At 48.3% G+C, this 17878-nt stretch overlaps 1 protein-coding gene across 3 annotated transcripts in view; it reads right to left on the reverse strand.

Moving 5' to 3' along the window:
• The window catches only part of NKAIN4 (sodium/potassium transporting ATPase interacting 4), a 50673-nt gene extending 32814 nt beyond the window's left edge, over positions 1-17859 (reverse strand). Inside the window, exon 1 of one of the 3 annotated variants that reach the window (XR_008482977.1) lies at positions 17711-17857. Coding sequence is in view for 2 of the 3 variants with exons in the window: in XM_054274829.1 (XP_054130804.1) it covers positions 17711-17764 (54 nt within the window). In the remaining variant the exon portion in view is untranslated. Of the gene's footprint in view, positions 1-17710 lie in introns of all 3 variants that reach the window. The other 2 variants (XM_054274829.1, XM_054274828.1) reach the window with 2 other exon arrangements.
• Positions 17860-17878: the final 19 nt, after the last annotated feature.

Raw genomic sequence — 17878 nt, forward strand, 5'->3', positions numbered from 1 at the left:
CTCTGAGATCACTGAGTCCAACTGCTCCCTCATCACTGCCAAGCCCACCACTAACCCACGTCCCCAGGTGTCACATTTGAACATCTTTTAAATCCCCCCACGAACAGTGACTCAACACTGCCCTGAGCAGCCTGTTCTAATGCTTGACAACCCTTGTGGTGGAGAAATTGTTCCTCATTTCCACTCTAAGCCTTCCCTGGAACAATCTGAGGCACACATCCAAGCAAACCTCTTAAGCCTTTTTACTCCAAGTGCTGGATTGTGCCACGGAACTGGCAAAGCATCAGGAGCTGGCAGTACTTTTTGTAGCAAGGGAGCACAGCCCATGGCACATCCACAGGTGCTCTCTCCTGATCCACAGCCTTCTCAGCAAGAAGAATCTCTCCTGATCCACAACCTGTTCAGCAAGACAGTGAATTAGCTGAGGTTCTGAATGGTGCTCAGAATCCAGCTCCTGGCAAAAAGCAGGAGGAATGCTTCCTAGGAGGAATGCTTCAGGAAAATTCAGGAAATGCTTCCTCCTGCTTCCTAGGAGAAATGCTTCAGGAAAATTATTGCTCTGGATTGCCTGAACTTCTCCCAAATCAGGGCCAGTCTGATGAGGCCAGTGCTCTGTGCCCCTCACAGCCTCTGGCCTGTTTGGTTTATGGATCCCAGGGGTGCAGGCAGCACTGGGTATGGGAGCTGCTGCTCCCTGTGTCTCCTGTATCACCTCAGCTCTGCTGTGATTGCTGATTGCTGAGAGCAGCAATCAGGCTCAATTCATAACCAGGTGCCTTTGTGATCCAGGCAGAAAAGCACTCTGACAGAAATGACAAACTTGTTTTATTTGCAACCCACGTCAACACTCCAACCTAAGTTGCCCAAACATGATTAAATTAATCTGCTGTGCCCACAATGTTCTCCCCTAAGCCCCCCCAGTGTTCTCCTCCCTCAGTTTCATGGCTCAGCTTTGAGTCTCCAGCTTTGGGACAGAGTGAGGAGGCACTGGGGTGGAGGGATGTGACTGCATTTGCAACTGACATAAAACCAGGGAGTTTCTTCAAGTCCCTGACATTTTTATCACCCAGAGGCTCAGGCTCCACACTCCTGGCTTCCCCTCACCTGTTGAAAACTTGCTGAGCTATCTTATCCCACCTCATGCTGCTGATCCTGGGCAAACATCCCAGCTGCTCCCCTGAACAGCATCCTGGCTGACAGCTTCAGCTCTGCGGGAATCCTCTCCCATCAGGAGCACAAATTTCCCTGTTGCATGAAATAATAGATATTAAATGTGTGCCATTAACTCAGCAGCCATTTCCCTATGGAGATCTGCTAGCAGTTATGAACCCATCCAAACACTCCAAAGGCTGTGAGGCAGAGCAGTGCTGGAGATCAGCAGGAATTTAATTTTCTAATAGAGAGATTTATTTCCTACCAACAGGGCTTTATATTGTGTGATCCCTGCCTCTGCTCAGCCACGAAGGCTATCTGAAGTTTGGGCTTGTTCCCACGAAAGGGATGCAAGGAAAAAAGTGAAAATACTTGAAAATTAGCCAAGGGCTTGTTGTGTTTAGGGAATATAACCTATATCCTTTTGACCTGCTATCCTAGGCATCACCTGCTTAGCTAACAGAGGGAAACCATTGACAGGGCTGGCACAGAAGGCACAAGGCTGCCCTGAAGCAGTGCCTGGGCCTGCACTGCCCAGCTCTGTCTTCTCCTGATGCAGCCTCTGGAGCCTCCTGGGTGCGGGAGCAGCAGAGTGCAAAGAGCTCAGAGATCCCATGAACTCTCAAGTGTCCCAGAAAGACTTTCAATTATTCAGGGGTCTGACCAAAACTCTCAGTGTGTATAAAGCCCATGAGACACCAGCTGGACTCACCCAGTTTAGAAAAAAATCTGTCTCTCTTTGCTGTTTTATAGGCACTTACTGCAAACTGCAATTTTATTTCACTGCTGTTTACCCCAAAGCAGAACTGTGGCTGTAAATTCACCACTGGCAGCTTCCCCAGGGGAGCAGTAACTCTTGCTTCAGGCTCAAAAAGCCACGCTCAGTTTTCCCTCTGTCCTGTCCACACACAGCCTAAAGACTCACTGTGACCAAGAGACACTGAGACCACCCCCTGCTTTTGGCTTTATGAACAGGAATGTTCACTGGCCAGTCTAATTCATGGCTTGCACCTCCTCTTCAGGGAGGGTCAGCTGTGACCTGAGTGACAAAAAGGGAAAACACTGCAGAAGGCAAAACACCTGCAGAAAACAAAACACCTGCAGAAAGCAAAACACCTGCAGAAAGCCACCTGAAGCCCTCTTTTCTCATCCAGCAGAAGATGAGGGTGAGAGTTTTTTGGTGGCCCTGGAGCACAGCCAGCAAAGCCCCACTCTCTGCACGGGTCTGTGTCACAGCAGCCCTCAGGATGCTCCCAGCACATGGGGAAAATGGTCCCTGTGGTGCTGGACCTTTGTAGGAACAAAGGATCACTTTTGCAGGACCCCTTGTGAGCCCCAGGTCCGTGCTCTGTCCCCTCCCTGCGCCCCCAGCTCCTTCCTGCACATGGCGCTGGGAGCTCCAGCAGCTGATCCCCTTAATTAGGTCACAAATGGATCACGTGTAGAACACTTGCACCAGCCAGATCTTCTGGAGGAAAAACACGCAAACCCTGCAACCGGGGTAAAAGCTGGGGAGAGGAAAGATGCCAAAGCTGAAATAACTCCTCAAAACTTTCTCTGGAGGAGCCTTGCTTCAGTTTCTGCTCGACAGCTGGGCCCTGCTCCCTGACACTGGAGCTAAGCGGTAGCTTTGCTTTAATTTCCTCTTGCTTCTGCTGCAATGCCAGATTGCTTGGATATTCGTAAACAGAAGGAATTTAATGAAAATTATAATTAGAGCCCTGCGGTGCTCTCGCAGGTCGCCTTTACACTGGGCTGCCTATTTACATTACAAATCAGGCTGGTGTCACTGCAGAGTCTACAGCAAGAGAGGAGAATTCATTAAAAGGGAAGCACAGGGTGGGTGAGAAACAGGGGAGAGAGAGAAAATGATATTATTATTATTAACAATCTAGGAAATTGGGATCTGCCACCGGCTTGCTGCAGCTCCGCTCCTCGAAGGAAAGCTCGTCCTAATCAGCCTGGAGCAGGAGGGGACACACCACAGTCACCCAGAGACTTGCATGGCAATTACTGTACAAATGGAGCCTTTCTTCATAGAGCAAGGCTTTCTCACCTCACCATGACACAGAGAAGTGCTCTTAGCACCTAGCTGTCAATTTGGGGTGTTAGGAAGAGACAACATGAAGCCAAAGGGGTGCAATTCCCATTATTTTGCAGCTTTCCCTTTCCACCTACCAGCAGCTCCTGATGCTTTTTGCCCCCTGTAATGCCATGGGCAGCAGCTCCTGCTCCTGCTCCCTCCACCAAAGCCCTCCAGCACAGCTGGGGACTCTCTGTCTTCCCATCTATGCAGTGAAATTAGGAACAACAACCTCATTTTACACAGAGGATTGCTGGAGACTTGCAAAAAGGTTCTGTAACATTCCACACCAATAATTCTGCCTCAGCACCAACAGCATTTTCATTGCCATTGTGGTTTTTTGGACACCTACCTGCCCGTGGTGGCAAAAAGAGGTGGCATTTTAAGTTGGGAACTTCCCATAATGACAGCAGTACCAATCCTAACCCCTCACCTTTCCCTTCACTGTCACATTCTCAGCACAGAGAGGTGAATTCCCCCTGTTCCCAAGCCTGCATCCCCCAGATGAGAAGCTGGAGGTATTTTAGGAGTTGGGCTGTAAACAGGCCAAGTGGTTTGTTTGCATTTCATCCACACAATCATCATATAAAGTGACCCATACTGTGACAGCTGGGTTTTAATCATCACCAGTAACACTGATGTTTGTGCTTTCCCAAAGAAAAAACCCCAACCAAAACACAAAAATGTGTTTATATCAGTTAAGAAAAATGACAAAATGAAAAATTATAGTTGAAAAAACATGTAGACATTTTTTTCAGCTGAAAAATAGATATCAGTGAAGAAATACTGACCAACTCTCCCCTAATGAATGTACCAGCAAATTTCCAGGCCTGTCATCAGAGCATGAAATAAAAAAAGAACTGGGAAGAAAATAGTATTTTGGACAAGAAAAGCATTTAGCATTTCAGCTTCTGGTTCCAGTAAAATGCTTCTGACAGGAAGAATTTTAAATTGGAACAAACAGGAAAACAACAATTTTGTTCAAAACAGGGACTGTCAGAGGCTTTCGGGGTATTGCAGGAATTTTCCAATAACCACAATCCCCACAAAGAACTTCCCTCTAAGAAGTGGATAGAAAATGAATCAATCACTATTGATTCTCATCATCTGATTGCTTCTCTGGAAGAAAATCAGTCTTACTTAAGCAATTGATTCGTTACCTTAGCAATTACAGGTAAAAACCCTGGCTTTCATTGCCTCCTTCAAGGCATGCCAACTAGGGATATTCCAGTTTTCCAGCCATTTCAGGAGGCAGAGCCAATTTTATGTGATCAAAGATGAGTTCTGAGCCGTCACCAGCATCCTCAGAGTGGTCCCTCAGAGGTGAGGAAGGCTGGGCAGCTCCTGGGCTTCCTCCTCAGCTGCACCTCCCCATGAGCAATACAGATGCAGAGCAGAACCCCAGCTCTGTTTTCCTCTAATAAAAGCAAGAAAACAGAGACACACAAAGTGCTCAAACACATTAATCAACTAAATACCTAAAGAGGGAGCTGGCAAAAAGTTCAGGCACGATTTGAGGCGGAAGATGTGCCTCTCTCTTTCACGGGTGATGGAGCAGTTTGGGAATTGCAATCTGCTCTGGGCAGTCATGGGAGGGTGAGGGCACAGCTCTGCTGCAAAACATGTCTTAGTGCTGGGAATCAGGGCTCCAGGGTGGATTTTCTGGGATTCACAGCATGAGAGAGGCTGTGGGGGAAGTCACTGTGGTTTTCTCATGCCCACTGTCCCCTGCACCGCTGTGTTTCTGCTAGACTTGAGAGGAGCTCAGCAAAACCAAAGATCCTCATCAGGGATTTACCAGCAATACAGAATCATGCTGAAAACCAACTAAGGTTTACCAAATCTCCCACTGGCGCTGACAGCATTGACCACCTCACTCCTGGTGCTGCATGCCCTTTGTTTTTCCCCTCAGCCCAAGTGGATGATGAAATGAGAGCCGTGACGTTCACTTTGATGGAGGGAGCTGCTGGCTCTCCAACAGGGTAAATAGGGATTCAGTGCCTTTTAAAAAGCATTATTTTTAAAGGAAAGCCCTTTTGAGTGAGGGCTAGAATGGGGTTATTTTCCACATGACCAAGCACCAAAAGGAAAGCAGCAGCCCAGTCCATGCTCTTATCACCCTCCCTGAGTCACCCACTGGATAGATTTGTCACAAGGTGAAATAAGAGCAAGTCCTCAATTTATTATCATTTTCTACTTGTCCTCCTTAATGCAGTTCCTGCCAGGATGAGTTTGCTGTGGGAAAGTGGAATGAAACCAGGCCTTTCAGTTTGCTGCTAAATGGGACTGGGGGGAGGAGGCTTCAGGGGGGAGGGAAAATCTTCCTCATTAGAAGGGGAAAATGTGCAACGCAGAGTTTTCATCAGATGCTGCCCAGCCTCCCAATTAGGGTGGTTGGGACAAACAGTGGTGTTATTATATGTAACTGTTTATCCAGTGTCACTCAGCCATTGTTTATTTCATGAGCATAATTTATCTCCTCCCTTGTGCTACCCAATTTGTTTGCACTTTGAGTCCACTCGAGTGTCCCTCTTTCATTGTACACATCTTTTGGCCTCCCACCAACCAACTCTCCAAGTTTCCAGGAGTGCCACACAATGGCCAGGCCCCTCCTGTGCTTCATTTTTCGCATGACATTTTTGTCCGATTATTTCTGCGCTGCCCCTGCCCCTCCCCTGCTGCAGACTCGCAGCTCCTCAATGGCTCATGATTTATTCAACAGCAAAGCTGAATTTCTCTTTTCCCTCTCTTTCTCCACTTTCCCCTCCTTTTGGAAGCAGAGGCTGGTCAATAGATGCCACTCTGGCAGCTCTGGAGAACAAAGTTCACTTGCAGCAAATCTTTTGTGATCGTGTCTCCACAGGGCAAGAGTTTGGTGACCCTGAGGGGGCTGAGTCCCAACCAGCAGCTCACCCATGGGGCCCCCACAGCCTCCTGTGTCTCCTTCAGCCATGGAAAGGGACAAAGACTTGTCCTCTATTAGTTTGTGACACCAAAGCTTCATCCACAGCTCTGCTTGGAGGTGTGAGATGATTCCTCATCCCTGGAACAATGGCATCCTTGGTTTGCTCCTACTCTAAACTTTCCAAATTTTTCCCCCCTCAAGTCCTTTGATCTTCTTGCTTGTTGGGTCTGATTGCAAGGATTAGCTAAAATAGAAAAGTGCTAATCCCCATTATGGAAATTCAAATCCTTGCTGCTACATTAAGTAATTTCAGGGAGGTTTAATCTGGCAGGACTCAGAGGTGGCTCCAGACAGTAACAACAACACCACCTGTGAATCACCTCTTCCTCCAGCCTGGTGACACTGCAGCAGGAAGATGCATTTTCCTCCTCATTGTAGCAGAACCCAATTTCTGATGGGTTCTGATGAGCTCTCAGCCCTGGCCTGTAGCTGAACCTGGGGTTTCCTGCTTCAGCATCCCCACTGAGTGTGCCAGGCTTGGGATTCTGGGATTTCTGATAGAAAATCTGGACAGTGTCTCAGCACCAAACCCTGGAGCTTCATCTGAAATGCCCTTTGTTTATAGATTAGCGGCCAAAACTGGGAGTGAGGGACTTTCCATAGCCCAGGGAGGCTTCATGAGGAAAAAAAGCTGGCAGCCACAAAACCTGGGCTGCATCTCATGCAAGGAAAGCATCCCACAGGACCCTACCCTGCCACCTCCTGTCACCGTGAGCTGCTCCAGAAATTCATCGTACTCGAAATGATTCACTCAAGTGTCCATTCAGTCCCAGTTCATGGATTGCAGAGCCTTTATTGCACACCCATATATTTAGCACTGGGATGGTTCTCAGCAGTTCTAACAGCCCTGTCATCTAAGGAATAGAACAAAGAGCCATTATTCATCACAAGGGAGACACAGTCTTTATTGTCTGGAGCCATGGCAGAGTTCTTCTATCACCCTATCTATTCTTTCTCACTGTCACACAATTCAGCTTTAAGCTGTCTCAGTGGCAGCCCTGGAGGCCCAAATGTTCTGCAGTTTCTCCCAGAGAAGTGCCCAGATAATGCTGTGTTGGACTGACCACAGGAATGACCCCGAGCTTCCAGGAGCAGGAGGGGGAACCTTTCCAGAAAACTTGAGGTGGACATTCATCTCTGCTAGGTCAGGAGTAAAAGCCAGGCAGGGTTATTTAAAGACATGGGGAAGCACAGCTACAAGGAGAGATGGATGGATGTGAATTTCGGGCACTGATTACACCCACAATTTCTGGGTTTGGCCCAGGCTGATGGCAGAGCTGCGCTGGCTGTAGGACACACCAAGCTGTGCACATCACCTGTCCCAGCCTCCCTGCAGCCCTCCCAAACAGCCTCAGGGTTTCCTTGGTGGATCCGTGTCCAGCATGCAGCAGGAGGAGCCAGCCTGGTTCTCTGGATCTGGGTATGTGGGGAATAATACCTTGGGACCTAAGCATGAACCACCCTCCATGCTTAGCATCTGCCTGACTTGCTCTGTGCCTCTGGGAAAACCAGGCCAGATTTGGGGCTACAAAACCCCCTCAGGCCAGATTTGGGGCCACAAGATCCCCTCAGGCCAGATTTGGGGTCCCAAGACCCCCTCAGTGGTGCAGATGAGCCTATTAAATGCAAACAAAGCAGCACCATTCAAAGAACCAACTACATCATGGTCTCCTCAGACTTCAGGAGCATTTGAGGCTGTGCCTGGCTTAACATAAGGCAAGACAAGGAGCAGAACCCTCTGAGAAGGTGCTGTGTGGGGGCTCTCACCAGCTGTTTGCAGTAATGCAAATTCATCCTTCCCCTGGATGTCTCTGCTCAAAATAATGAGACAGGAAACTTGGAGACCCACAATTCTAAAAAGTGTCAGACATCTGAAAAAAAAATTGCACTTTCCCAGCTTTTTAAGTTGTTTTAAGGTTGGCAGTCACATCTCCAAGCATCCAAGCGCACTTTTCTCCACATGCTCAGACAGCAAAGGGCACAAAACCGCCTGTGAACTCCCATCACACTTCTCCCAGCACCCGCTCTGCTCCCTGCTGAACAGCCAGCAATCTCCCAGGCTAATTAGCCAAACGGTATTCTGCACATATTTAGCATTTCTGAGTAATTAGGATAATCAGATTTCTCCCCTAATTCTGTACATCCACAGTATAAGCAGGTGTGCTGCCTTTCCCACAACGACACCACAGAAGAGTGTTTGCCTGCCAGAGCCAGGGGTGCCAGCAGCCTGGCAGAGCCCATCCCCATCTCCCACATGGTCATGGATTACCAGCAGCCATGGGGGATTGGGAACTGGCTTTGTGTTGGCTGAGCAACCAGAAATTCAGATATCCATGCAAGTTATCTAAATGCACAGTCCTCAAACCTGGCCAGAGATCCAATGTTCCCTGCACCATCCTCAGGGATTGGCTGCGGGAGGTGTTTTGTGATGCAGCTGAAGAGCAGGGGCTTGGCCCAGAACCTCTGAGGTGTTTTGGGTTCTGGGAGTCTGCCCAACACTCAGGACTCAGGTCTTGGTCATTCTCCACGAGGTTCATCAGCTCATGGGCCTGGTCCTTATCTCTGTGAACCTGTGAGCTAGTAACCACTTATTTGTGTCTGTGTCACTTCCAAGGTCTCCTGAAATGAGTGACCTTAAATGAAGGCCCAAGACAGTCAGGCCAGGCCAGCTTTTCTTGTCCTGCTGAGGTTGGTCTTTGATTCAAGAGGAGATTTGCTTCCAGCCAGCTTCACTCAGTAATCCCTTCTCAGGGAAGCAGAAAAATTTTTTTTGTTTTTTTTTTTTTTTAAGTGCCCATGAATATATCCTGGTTCGAGGAGCATTCAGATGTGGTGCTTCCACCAAAGTGGAAGTTCTCAAAGGAGTATCAATGATCCAGCATCTCTCAAAGAAGGAAAGGTTGCTCCCAAGCCCCACAGCACAGAGTTACACCCTCCCAAGTATCTGGACCATGGCATCTGCTGAGCTTCAGGTAGGGAAGAAGTTTGCTTGGAGACCTTAGAGTAGACCCCAATGTACTCTCAACTCAAAGAAGTTTCTAACATGCAGGACAATGCTCTTGTTGCACTACTTTACAATAATATCCAAACTTCCTAACTATGAACAAACCTGAGTAAGGCCAGGACTTAAGATTCCTCCTGATCTCCAAGTAGGTCAACCGTGCTGGTAGTGAGATTGAGCTCTGGTTACTACAGAGGTAATGCTCAGGTGGAGCTGAAGATAGACAGTGACAAACTGTTAATTGTGGGGAGCCTGTTTGCCCATGATGGATGACCACAGCACACAGAGCACACCATGCAAGGCTACACTCAATATTCTATAAGTTGTGTGTGGGTAATAAAATGCCCCATCCCCTTCTTTAGCGTCCTCTATCTCACCTTCCTGTTCAGATGAAATGGTGCTCACAGATGAACTGTCCCCAGGGAATAGCATTTAGAAAATATAAATCAGTACCAAATTCTTTAATGGGTCCAAGGCTGTTGTGAGGTCGCCACACGCACAAAACAGGTCCCTGGTCCCCTGAGAGGTGTCACAGGAGGCATCTTCCCAGGCTTTGTATATTTGCTGTAACTGTGTTTTCATCGGAGCATCTGAATCCAATTTTTGTAGAGGGTTTAGGACTTCAGGAGAAATGGAACTGAACTATCCTCAGTACTGTTCAATTCTTGTTCTTTCCTCTTAGCCCAGGTGACCAGCTGGCCAAGTGCTCATCAAGAGTGTGTCCTGTATCATTCTGACCCAGGTCAGCGATGTCCCATGTCACAGGGGTGGCACAATGACACACAACCCAGACTGCTGGGCACAGGGATGGCTCTGCTGCTGAAACAGGAGCAGCCTGTGCTCCCACACCCCTGGACATCAGGGCTGGGCACACATCTGTGTGCTTGCTCCACTGGTTCAAAAGAACACCATGAGGATCCTGGCTTTCTTGAGTTTTGAGCATTGGACTGAAAAAATGGAAGGTTAAAAAAAAAAAAAAGAGAGAGGGAAGAAAGCAGATATTTTGCTGGACAAAGAGAGCCTGGAGAGCAGGTGGGAAGCTGCCTGCAGGGCTGGCCAGGAGCTGAGAGGTGGCAAAAGAAGCTGGCACAGCAAGTCCTGACTTCTGCCCGCCTCGAGCAGGTGATGAAGACAAGCTTCTGCCTCAATTCCCACAGTATATTTTCATTAGGCCCAGGCAGATGGCAGCTGAGGTCACTGCTTCCACACCATCATCCTTTCAGCCCAAAGGTGTCAGGGAATCTGACATCTCAATTACTAAACCTGGAGTCACCCAAGCAGCACCTGATGGATGATGGGGGAGAGGGGATCAGAAAAGCTGCGTTCCTGATTTCCATGAATTCTCCCCTTTGAGAGAAAATCTGGGACGTGCACTTCCCTGATAAACAACATATTTGTGTCCAATGTTCTGACACAAAAGCAGCTGTGCTAAGAAGGAGCCACAGACACCAGGAAAACGGCAATTAAGCTCTTGTGGAAAACAGACCAAAAAGCACCCCTTGGAAAAGACATTTGATGTTAATGAGCTACAGCAAAGTCAAGGGAGGAGATATTGATCTTGCCCCAGCACAGATCTGCTGCTCACTCCTCCATGGCCTGTGAAGCCTCAGAACACAGAGCAAAATAAAACTTCTGTTCTTCACAAGGACTCTCAGATGTGAGGCCAGGGCTTGGCTAAGACAGGAGGAGCCAGAGGAACACCACCATTGACTTTTCTGTGCTCAAGGTGAGACACAGCTCTGACATGCTGGTGAGAAGCAGCAGCTCTGCTGAAGCATCATCTCAGAGATTTCTGCCAAATACTTCACTCATTTCAGTTCTTCTCCTCCCTGTTATTACCACCTACTCTGCTATTATTACTTTACTACTACTGATTCTTAACTTTTTACTCCTGTTAATCCATACTTTTGTAATCCCTACAATTATCCCCACCAAGAAGATGAAATAAGATTCTGACTCTTACCAAAGATCAATAAGCGAAAAAAGCAGAAGTTGTTTATTCCTAGTCTGAAATCTCATGAACTTTAAGGTAATATTATGACTCTGGAATGATTACAAAATATCTCAGATTCCAATTTCCACAGGGCGTTTATTCATTGAGTTTCCTTCTGCAACAAAAATACCCCAAACCACTGTGAGCAGATGAGTCACTGCAGCAAAACACCACCCTGAACAACACCCAAACCTGCGCTTTCCCCTTGAGGATTTTTCTCCTTAAATCCCACCATGAGCTGGGTTTGGGGGAGACATGATGATGTCAGAGATATTTGAAAGTGAAAACATCCAGTGTGCACAACCCCAATGGAAAAAAAAAAAAACAACAACAAAACAACTTCTTTTTTGGGGAGACTTTTCAGCTGTTTTCAGAAGTGTTTTCAAGCTTCTGTAAAAGTTCAAAATATTTGGGGTTTGGCACAATGAACACCCCCATCATTTTCAGCAAACATTGCTAAATGCCAGGGTATTTTCTTCCTTTTTTGTCCAAAAATGTCATTTTTTCCCTCCTCGTGTTCTTTATACAGGGAAGAGGTGAAGAATGTGCTGCTTTTGAGACAAAAGTTTCCAGTTGGTTAAAAACTCTCTTTCTACCAAACTGAAATACAGAGACACAACCTGTGCAGTTGGCTGTGCTCATCACATGTACTGTGGGAGAAGTGGGACAAAGGGAACATTAAATCACAAATTATCCCTGGTTTTGGGGGGTGTTTTCACAAGAAAGAAAGGTTCAGTTCTACTGACCTCAGACCCGACGTTTTGTTAATGGGAAAGGCAATGCTACAGCTGGGGCACTTGCTGCTCACTGGAAAGCTGCATTTTCTTAAGTGCTCAAAAAGCAATGGGCTAGTCCAGGGTTTTCCTGGAGGAAAAGAGATCACAATCTGGCCTTTGTTATCCAGTTTGTTCTCCAAGAGTTCATACTTGAGGCCCCTGGAGCGGATTCTTGGAAAAGCTCCACTTTGCACCCCAGCCAAAATGATCCGAGTTTCCATATATTATTAGCACACAATGGAGCAACGTCAGCTCCCTTAACCCCACACCAGCCAGAGGGAGAGGGTGCCCATCAGGGAAAACCAGATCCTTCTCTTCTACTGAAAGGAAAAGGGGAAGCCAAAGGAGCAGAGAGCGACTGAGAAAAATCAAAGCGGTCAACAAAGTCACTGTGTCAGCCGAAATAAAACCCCAGTTCTCCAAGGAGAGTTGACTTCAACACCACCCTGCCCTCAGCTGCTTTTTTGGCTTGGCTTTGGCCAAATTTCATTGCTGGTCTGAGTGGGTTTGGTTAGAGGACACAGTTCCTGTGAGTCATCTGCAATCTCCAGCACCACCATAGGAAAGGAGGATGTGGGGAGCCAGGAGACCTGGGCACGTCTGAAACACAGACCCCAAACTGCTCCTCCCTTGTTTGTCCCTTGGGCTGCAGGGTACTGGCTCCAGCTGCTCAGGAAAAATGGGGGGGAAAAAAGAAAAATCTCATGCAAAAATTCAACTTTTCGTAAGAAAAGCTCCACCACTCCAAAATTAAAAATGTTCGCCAGCACAGCAAACGTTTGCCAGCACATTTTTGACTTTTCGCCAAAATATTCTGGCCAAAACTTGGGAGAAAAAGTCAGGATTGTCTATGGAAAGCAGATACTTCTCATGAAAATATTCATTTAGTCAAATCCCCAGGTTTCTACTGAAAGTCAGCTTCAGTGGAAAATGCTGACGAGCTCTATTATTGGCACAGCTTTAATTTTCCTTTGTCTGGAACAGACAGGGAGAAGACAGCATCTGTCAAACACAGCCTTTAGTCTTACGTTATTATTTAGCCTGGAATATTGTTCAAGGACTTCAGGATAGGCTTGAGCCATCACAGAGCTGGGTGCTGTTCACATCCACCAAAGATGGCCCTTTCCCTGGAGGGATGGTTAGGATTTAAGCACAGCCCGTGGAGAAAAAGATAAGCAGCTGGGGAGAGCACAAGGTAATTTTGGAGGGGTCCTGAGCAGCGTGATGAGCCAAGGGATGCTGCGCTTCCCCTTGCACCTGCTCTTCCCCCCAAGGCTTTGTGCTCAGCCACATGGCAGCTGTGCAGGCTCACAGCTCCCTCAGGGCAGCCCGACTCTGCCCTGGCTCCAGAGGCAGCTGCAGAGGAGGGGAGAGACAAGGCCTCCAGCCCAGATGATCCCCGGGCTGGAGAGGAGAAAGCCAAGCAAGTGATTTCTATAGCTCCCAGACACTGCAGTCCTGTCTCCTCCTCACCCTGGAGAGGGACATGCTCTGCCACCCTCCCCACTGCAGCCCACGTGTGCTGAGGGACCGAGTCAGACAATTGGGATCACAGAACCCAGGTTTGGGCTGGAAGGGACCTTAGATCATCTCATTGTCACCCTCTGCCAGGGCAGGGACACCTTCCACTGACCCAGGCTGCTCCAAGCTCCATCCAGGCTGGCCTGGGGCACTACCATGGATGGGGCAGCCACAGCTTCTCAGGGGCTCACTACCCTCAAAGGAGAGAATTTCTTCCCAAAATCCAATCTAAACCTACTCTCTTTCAATTTATAGCTATTCCTCCTTGTCCTATTACCATACACCCTTGTAAAAAATCCCATTATTCCAACTATTTTAAATCACACTACATTTGTGCCCAGATCGAGCCTTTCCAGGGCATCCCACTGCCAGTCTGCCACACTCCCCTTCTGCCCTCACTCCTCACGTGCCCTGAGTCATTTCATGCCTCAATCAAACCAATACAACCACTTCAAGAGAGTAGTTAGAGAAGGATCTGTGCTGGTTTCAAACAGCTTCCAGAACTGGTCACCCTCTTCTGTAAGAGATTAAAAAGGAATCACTAAGAAAGGATCAAGGCAGAAAATAAATAAATAAATAAATGCATATAGTTACTTTTGGTTAGCTGGTTGTGCAGTCCCGTCCCAGGGCGCCTTGTTCTGTGCTCATTTGAAGTATTAGTCACTTTTTCCATTAGAAGCTGTTATTCTAGGGGGATTTATAATGTATCTGTAAAATTGTCTCCAGGCTTTGCTTGGCATCTGAGCTCTCAATCCATGGACAGAATGTAAAGAAACTACAGTTGTTTGATTTATAGGGACAGGGCATGGGGAGCCAGGGAATTTTTCCATGCTCAGTGGAAATAAATTCACATAGTGCCTCCGGTGCACAGGCACTTACTGCTCCAGAAAATTCACCAGTTGGGTGCAATCTCACACTGGCCGAGAGGAAAGCAGCAAATCAATGATTATTTCATATCTCCCTGCCTGAGACCCAGCCCTGGTCTGTGGCTCCCCACCAGGACCCACCCAGCCCACTGGTGGGTGTGACACCTCATTCCACTCGGGTTCGAAAATCCTGCCCTTGGCAAACCCTTTTCAATTCTAATTCCAACACAGGGCATTTCTTAACCCACTACAGAGGCTCCCTGACAGAGAACCTCATGATTTTTTCCTGGGGAGGCCTATGGCTCATTTAAACTTTGCTCTTGTTTCTTAATAAGCATCTGCCCAAAGGTTGGGAGGGATGAGGAAGGGCTGGTGGTTTGCTGTAGGTGACAACAGCTCCTGGATGGCAGAGGTGTTTGGGCAAAGTGAGAATGGGGAGGGGGCAACCCCTTTGGGAATCACAAACCCTGGAAAAACACCCCAACACTTTGTTGATGGTCGTCCTCTGTGCCATCCATGGCTGAGGCGAAGCTGTTTGGCAGGGCAGCCCTGACCTGGGCCAACTTTCACCCAAACTGCTGCAGGAGGTAGGGCTGGACTGGGAAAAAGGGAAGGATTAGGGACAGGGATGCACGCCAGGACAGAGGGAGGGAGAGCCAGAACCTTCTTGCAGCTTCCCTGCAGCACCGCTCAGCAAAGCACCAAGCCTAGCGTGGACGCTTCAAGGAAACAATAATCTAAAATTGGAGCACGGCAAATTATTTATTCAAACTACAGCCTTCCCTCCCCCCTTGATTAGCAAACCGCTGGGGAGTCAGCCCTGATTTTCCTCAGACAGATGCAGACGCTCTCCTCTCTCCCTGTGCCTCGGCTCAGCCCGTGGGGGGCTGAGGAGCTCGTTGGTATTCGCATTGTGTAGCAGCTCCTTCAATTCACACGTTGTTCTGCTCTTCGGCTGGAGCACAAACTTTTTCTTTGGGAGCACACACTGCAAATGATGAATTTGTTTGTTTTCTGCCTCTTTTTTTTTTTTTTCCCCAGGGAAACATTTAGACGGCAGTGTGCAAACACTTCCCTGCTCACTCAACTATTTGCACCTAATAATAAAACAATTTATATGAAGCATTGCAACTCAGAGCGCCTGAGTCGAGTTTTTTGGGAGGTTGTTCATGTTTCCATTCATCATTTATATAAAGAGCCCTGTGAAGCTTTGAGGAACAGACATGAGAACATGTAACACATCTCAGGGGTGTGCTCCAGAACTGAAGTGGGAGATCCCAGCACCAAAATCCTCTCCCCACTTGACTCAGAGGCAAAACGTCCACACAAGAGCCAGAATTTCACCCCTGGGACTCCGGCAGTGGGAGACCCAGAGCTTGGCAACGAACAGGGAAGGCTGTGAAGGGTTCAAAGTATCAAATGAGGCTGAGCAGAGACATGAGATGAACAAAGGAAGTTCACGTCATTATAATTTATTGATGATCTCGGCCTGATTGCTTCAGTGTTTTGTCTTAGCAGAACCCACCCCGGGCACAGCGAGCCCTGCACGTCACTTGGCCGTGCGGATGTGGAAGTGATGTGATGATTTACAGACAAAGTTTGCTCAATTAAATAAGAACATAAATAACAAAGCACCACGCTGGATCTCACCCTCACCCAAGCTCTTGCTGGGAACTGGCCAGGATCTCCTGACCTCACCCCCCACCAGAGCACAGCTCCAGAAATTCCCTCACCATAGTTCACATTTTTCCAGCTCTACCAATTCCCCCAGCAAGTGCCATGGGAAATCGCTACAGCTTGAGGCATCCAAACTTGCTTAAGAATGAGCCAAACTGATTCTTTTCTTCAAGGAGGAGGGTCTTAAGGAAAATAAAATGCTGGGGGTTCTTTGTCCCCGTATCTTGGATACAAGAAAACTCCCACGCTTGTCAGAAATCAGAACGGCACCAGCAGTTCATGGCTTTTTCTTTTTCTCATTCCCTCCCTTTTTTTTTCCCCCAGTGTGTGAGTGTGTGCTTAGAGCAGGATGACACAGTGATGGGTTTAAGAGACAGTGAGTGCTGAGACACCAATTTCTAATGTAATACAGGGTGCAGCTTCTTCCCTGTGTCATCACGGGTGAAAAATCAAAAGAAATAATCCAGGAGACTAAACACACTCCCCAGCCATTCAACTCACTCATCAATATGCTGAGCAAGACGCTTTGTGCAAGAAAACCCCATCACTTCTATTCTGTATTTTGTTTAATGATGAGTCAAATCCTCCACATTTGTCTTCCAACTGTGCCAGTCTGGGTTCACAGGGGTGCATTCCCACCCTCTTTCCTTGCAATTTTAGGCTGTTGGGTATAATTTCAAAACTATCAAGTTCCCAGTTTTCCTCTCCCACCTTCAGTCCTGTGTCTGCTCCCTGACTCTATGCAGGAAAAGAAATGTTGTCACAGCACCCAACTCCAAAACAAAGAGTTTTAGCTAAACTCACCCCTTGGCACCAGCAAACTATTCAAAAGAACTTCACAGGAAGCCTGCCCTTTCCTGCGCGCTGCTAACGCTCCAAAATAAAGCAAATTTGGGACACGGCAATGAAATTAAACCCCTAGATGCTGTCATTTCCTTTTTAAGGCTGGAGGAGCCCTGGAGCCCATTAGCTATTGACAAGAAGGGGACCCTCCGGACCCAGGCTGGATGCGCAGATACTCAGGGAACAACCAGACCTTTGTTTATCATCTATGCAGATGTCACAAGGACCAGGATCCCGCACCCGCCAAGGACCGACCCGTGCCCACCAGGGACCGCGCTCTCCGCACACTGGGAAGTTTATTCCTACATAAATACATTCGTAATAATAGGCACATTCTATCCAAAACCTCCACTTCATCCCGAGGAGGTCTGAAATAATTCCCTCCGAGCCAGCACAAACCCCAGCAGGAGCGACCAGGGTGGGATGCGGGCGGACCTCTCCATGAAAGAGGCTGAAGGTACCGGTGGGTTTGTGCACGTACCAAGTTTGGTTTGGTTTGCAACACCGCCACCGAGCCGCCGGGACTCCTCTCTAATAGTAATTTACTTTTTTTTTCAGTTGTATTTTATAAGCGCAAAGTTATTAATTGAAAATACTTTTTTCCCTCCCTTTTTCTTTTTTCTTTTTTTTTTTTTTTTTTGAGTTTTAAGCACGGATAAATCCTCCCCAGCGTCCCCGGAGCGCAGCCCACATCCCTCCGCCTTGCTGCTCTGAGCCGAAGTTGCGGAGGAGCGCAGCCCTGCCCGGGGCAGCGGGCACCGAGCGCTTTTGTCCCGGCGAGCCGAACCCGCAGGTCCCTCCGGCTCCCCGCGATGCCGAGCGGCTCCACTCACCAGCTGCAAAGTGCAGAGGAAGATGAGGGTGCAGCGGCCGGTGCAGCATCCCATGGTCCCCGAGCAGCGGGGGCAGCGCGGGGGCAGCCCGGTGCCCGCGGCCCCGCCGCCGCCCTGGGGCTCCGCTCCGTTCCGCGGCCGCGGAGGTCGCTCGGTGCCGCTCGCTCG

The sequence above is a fragment of the Melozone crissalis genome, unplaced genomic scaffold, assembly GCF_028551555.1.
Source record: "Melozone crissalis strain CALT ecotype California unplaced genomic scaffold, PUWL_Pcris_2 ptg000017l_1, whole genome shotgun sequence".
NCBI lineage: Eukaryota > Metazoa > Chordata > Aves > Passeriformes > Passerellidae > Melozone > Melozone crissalis.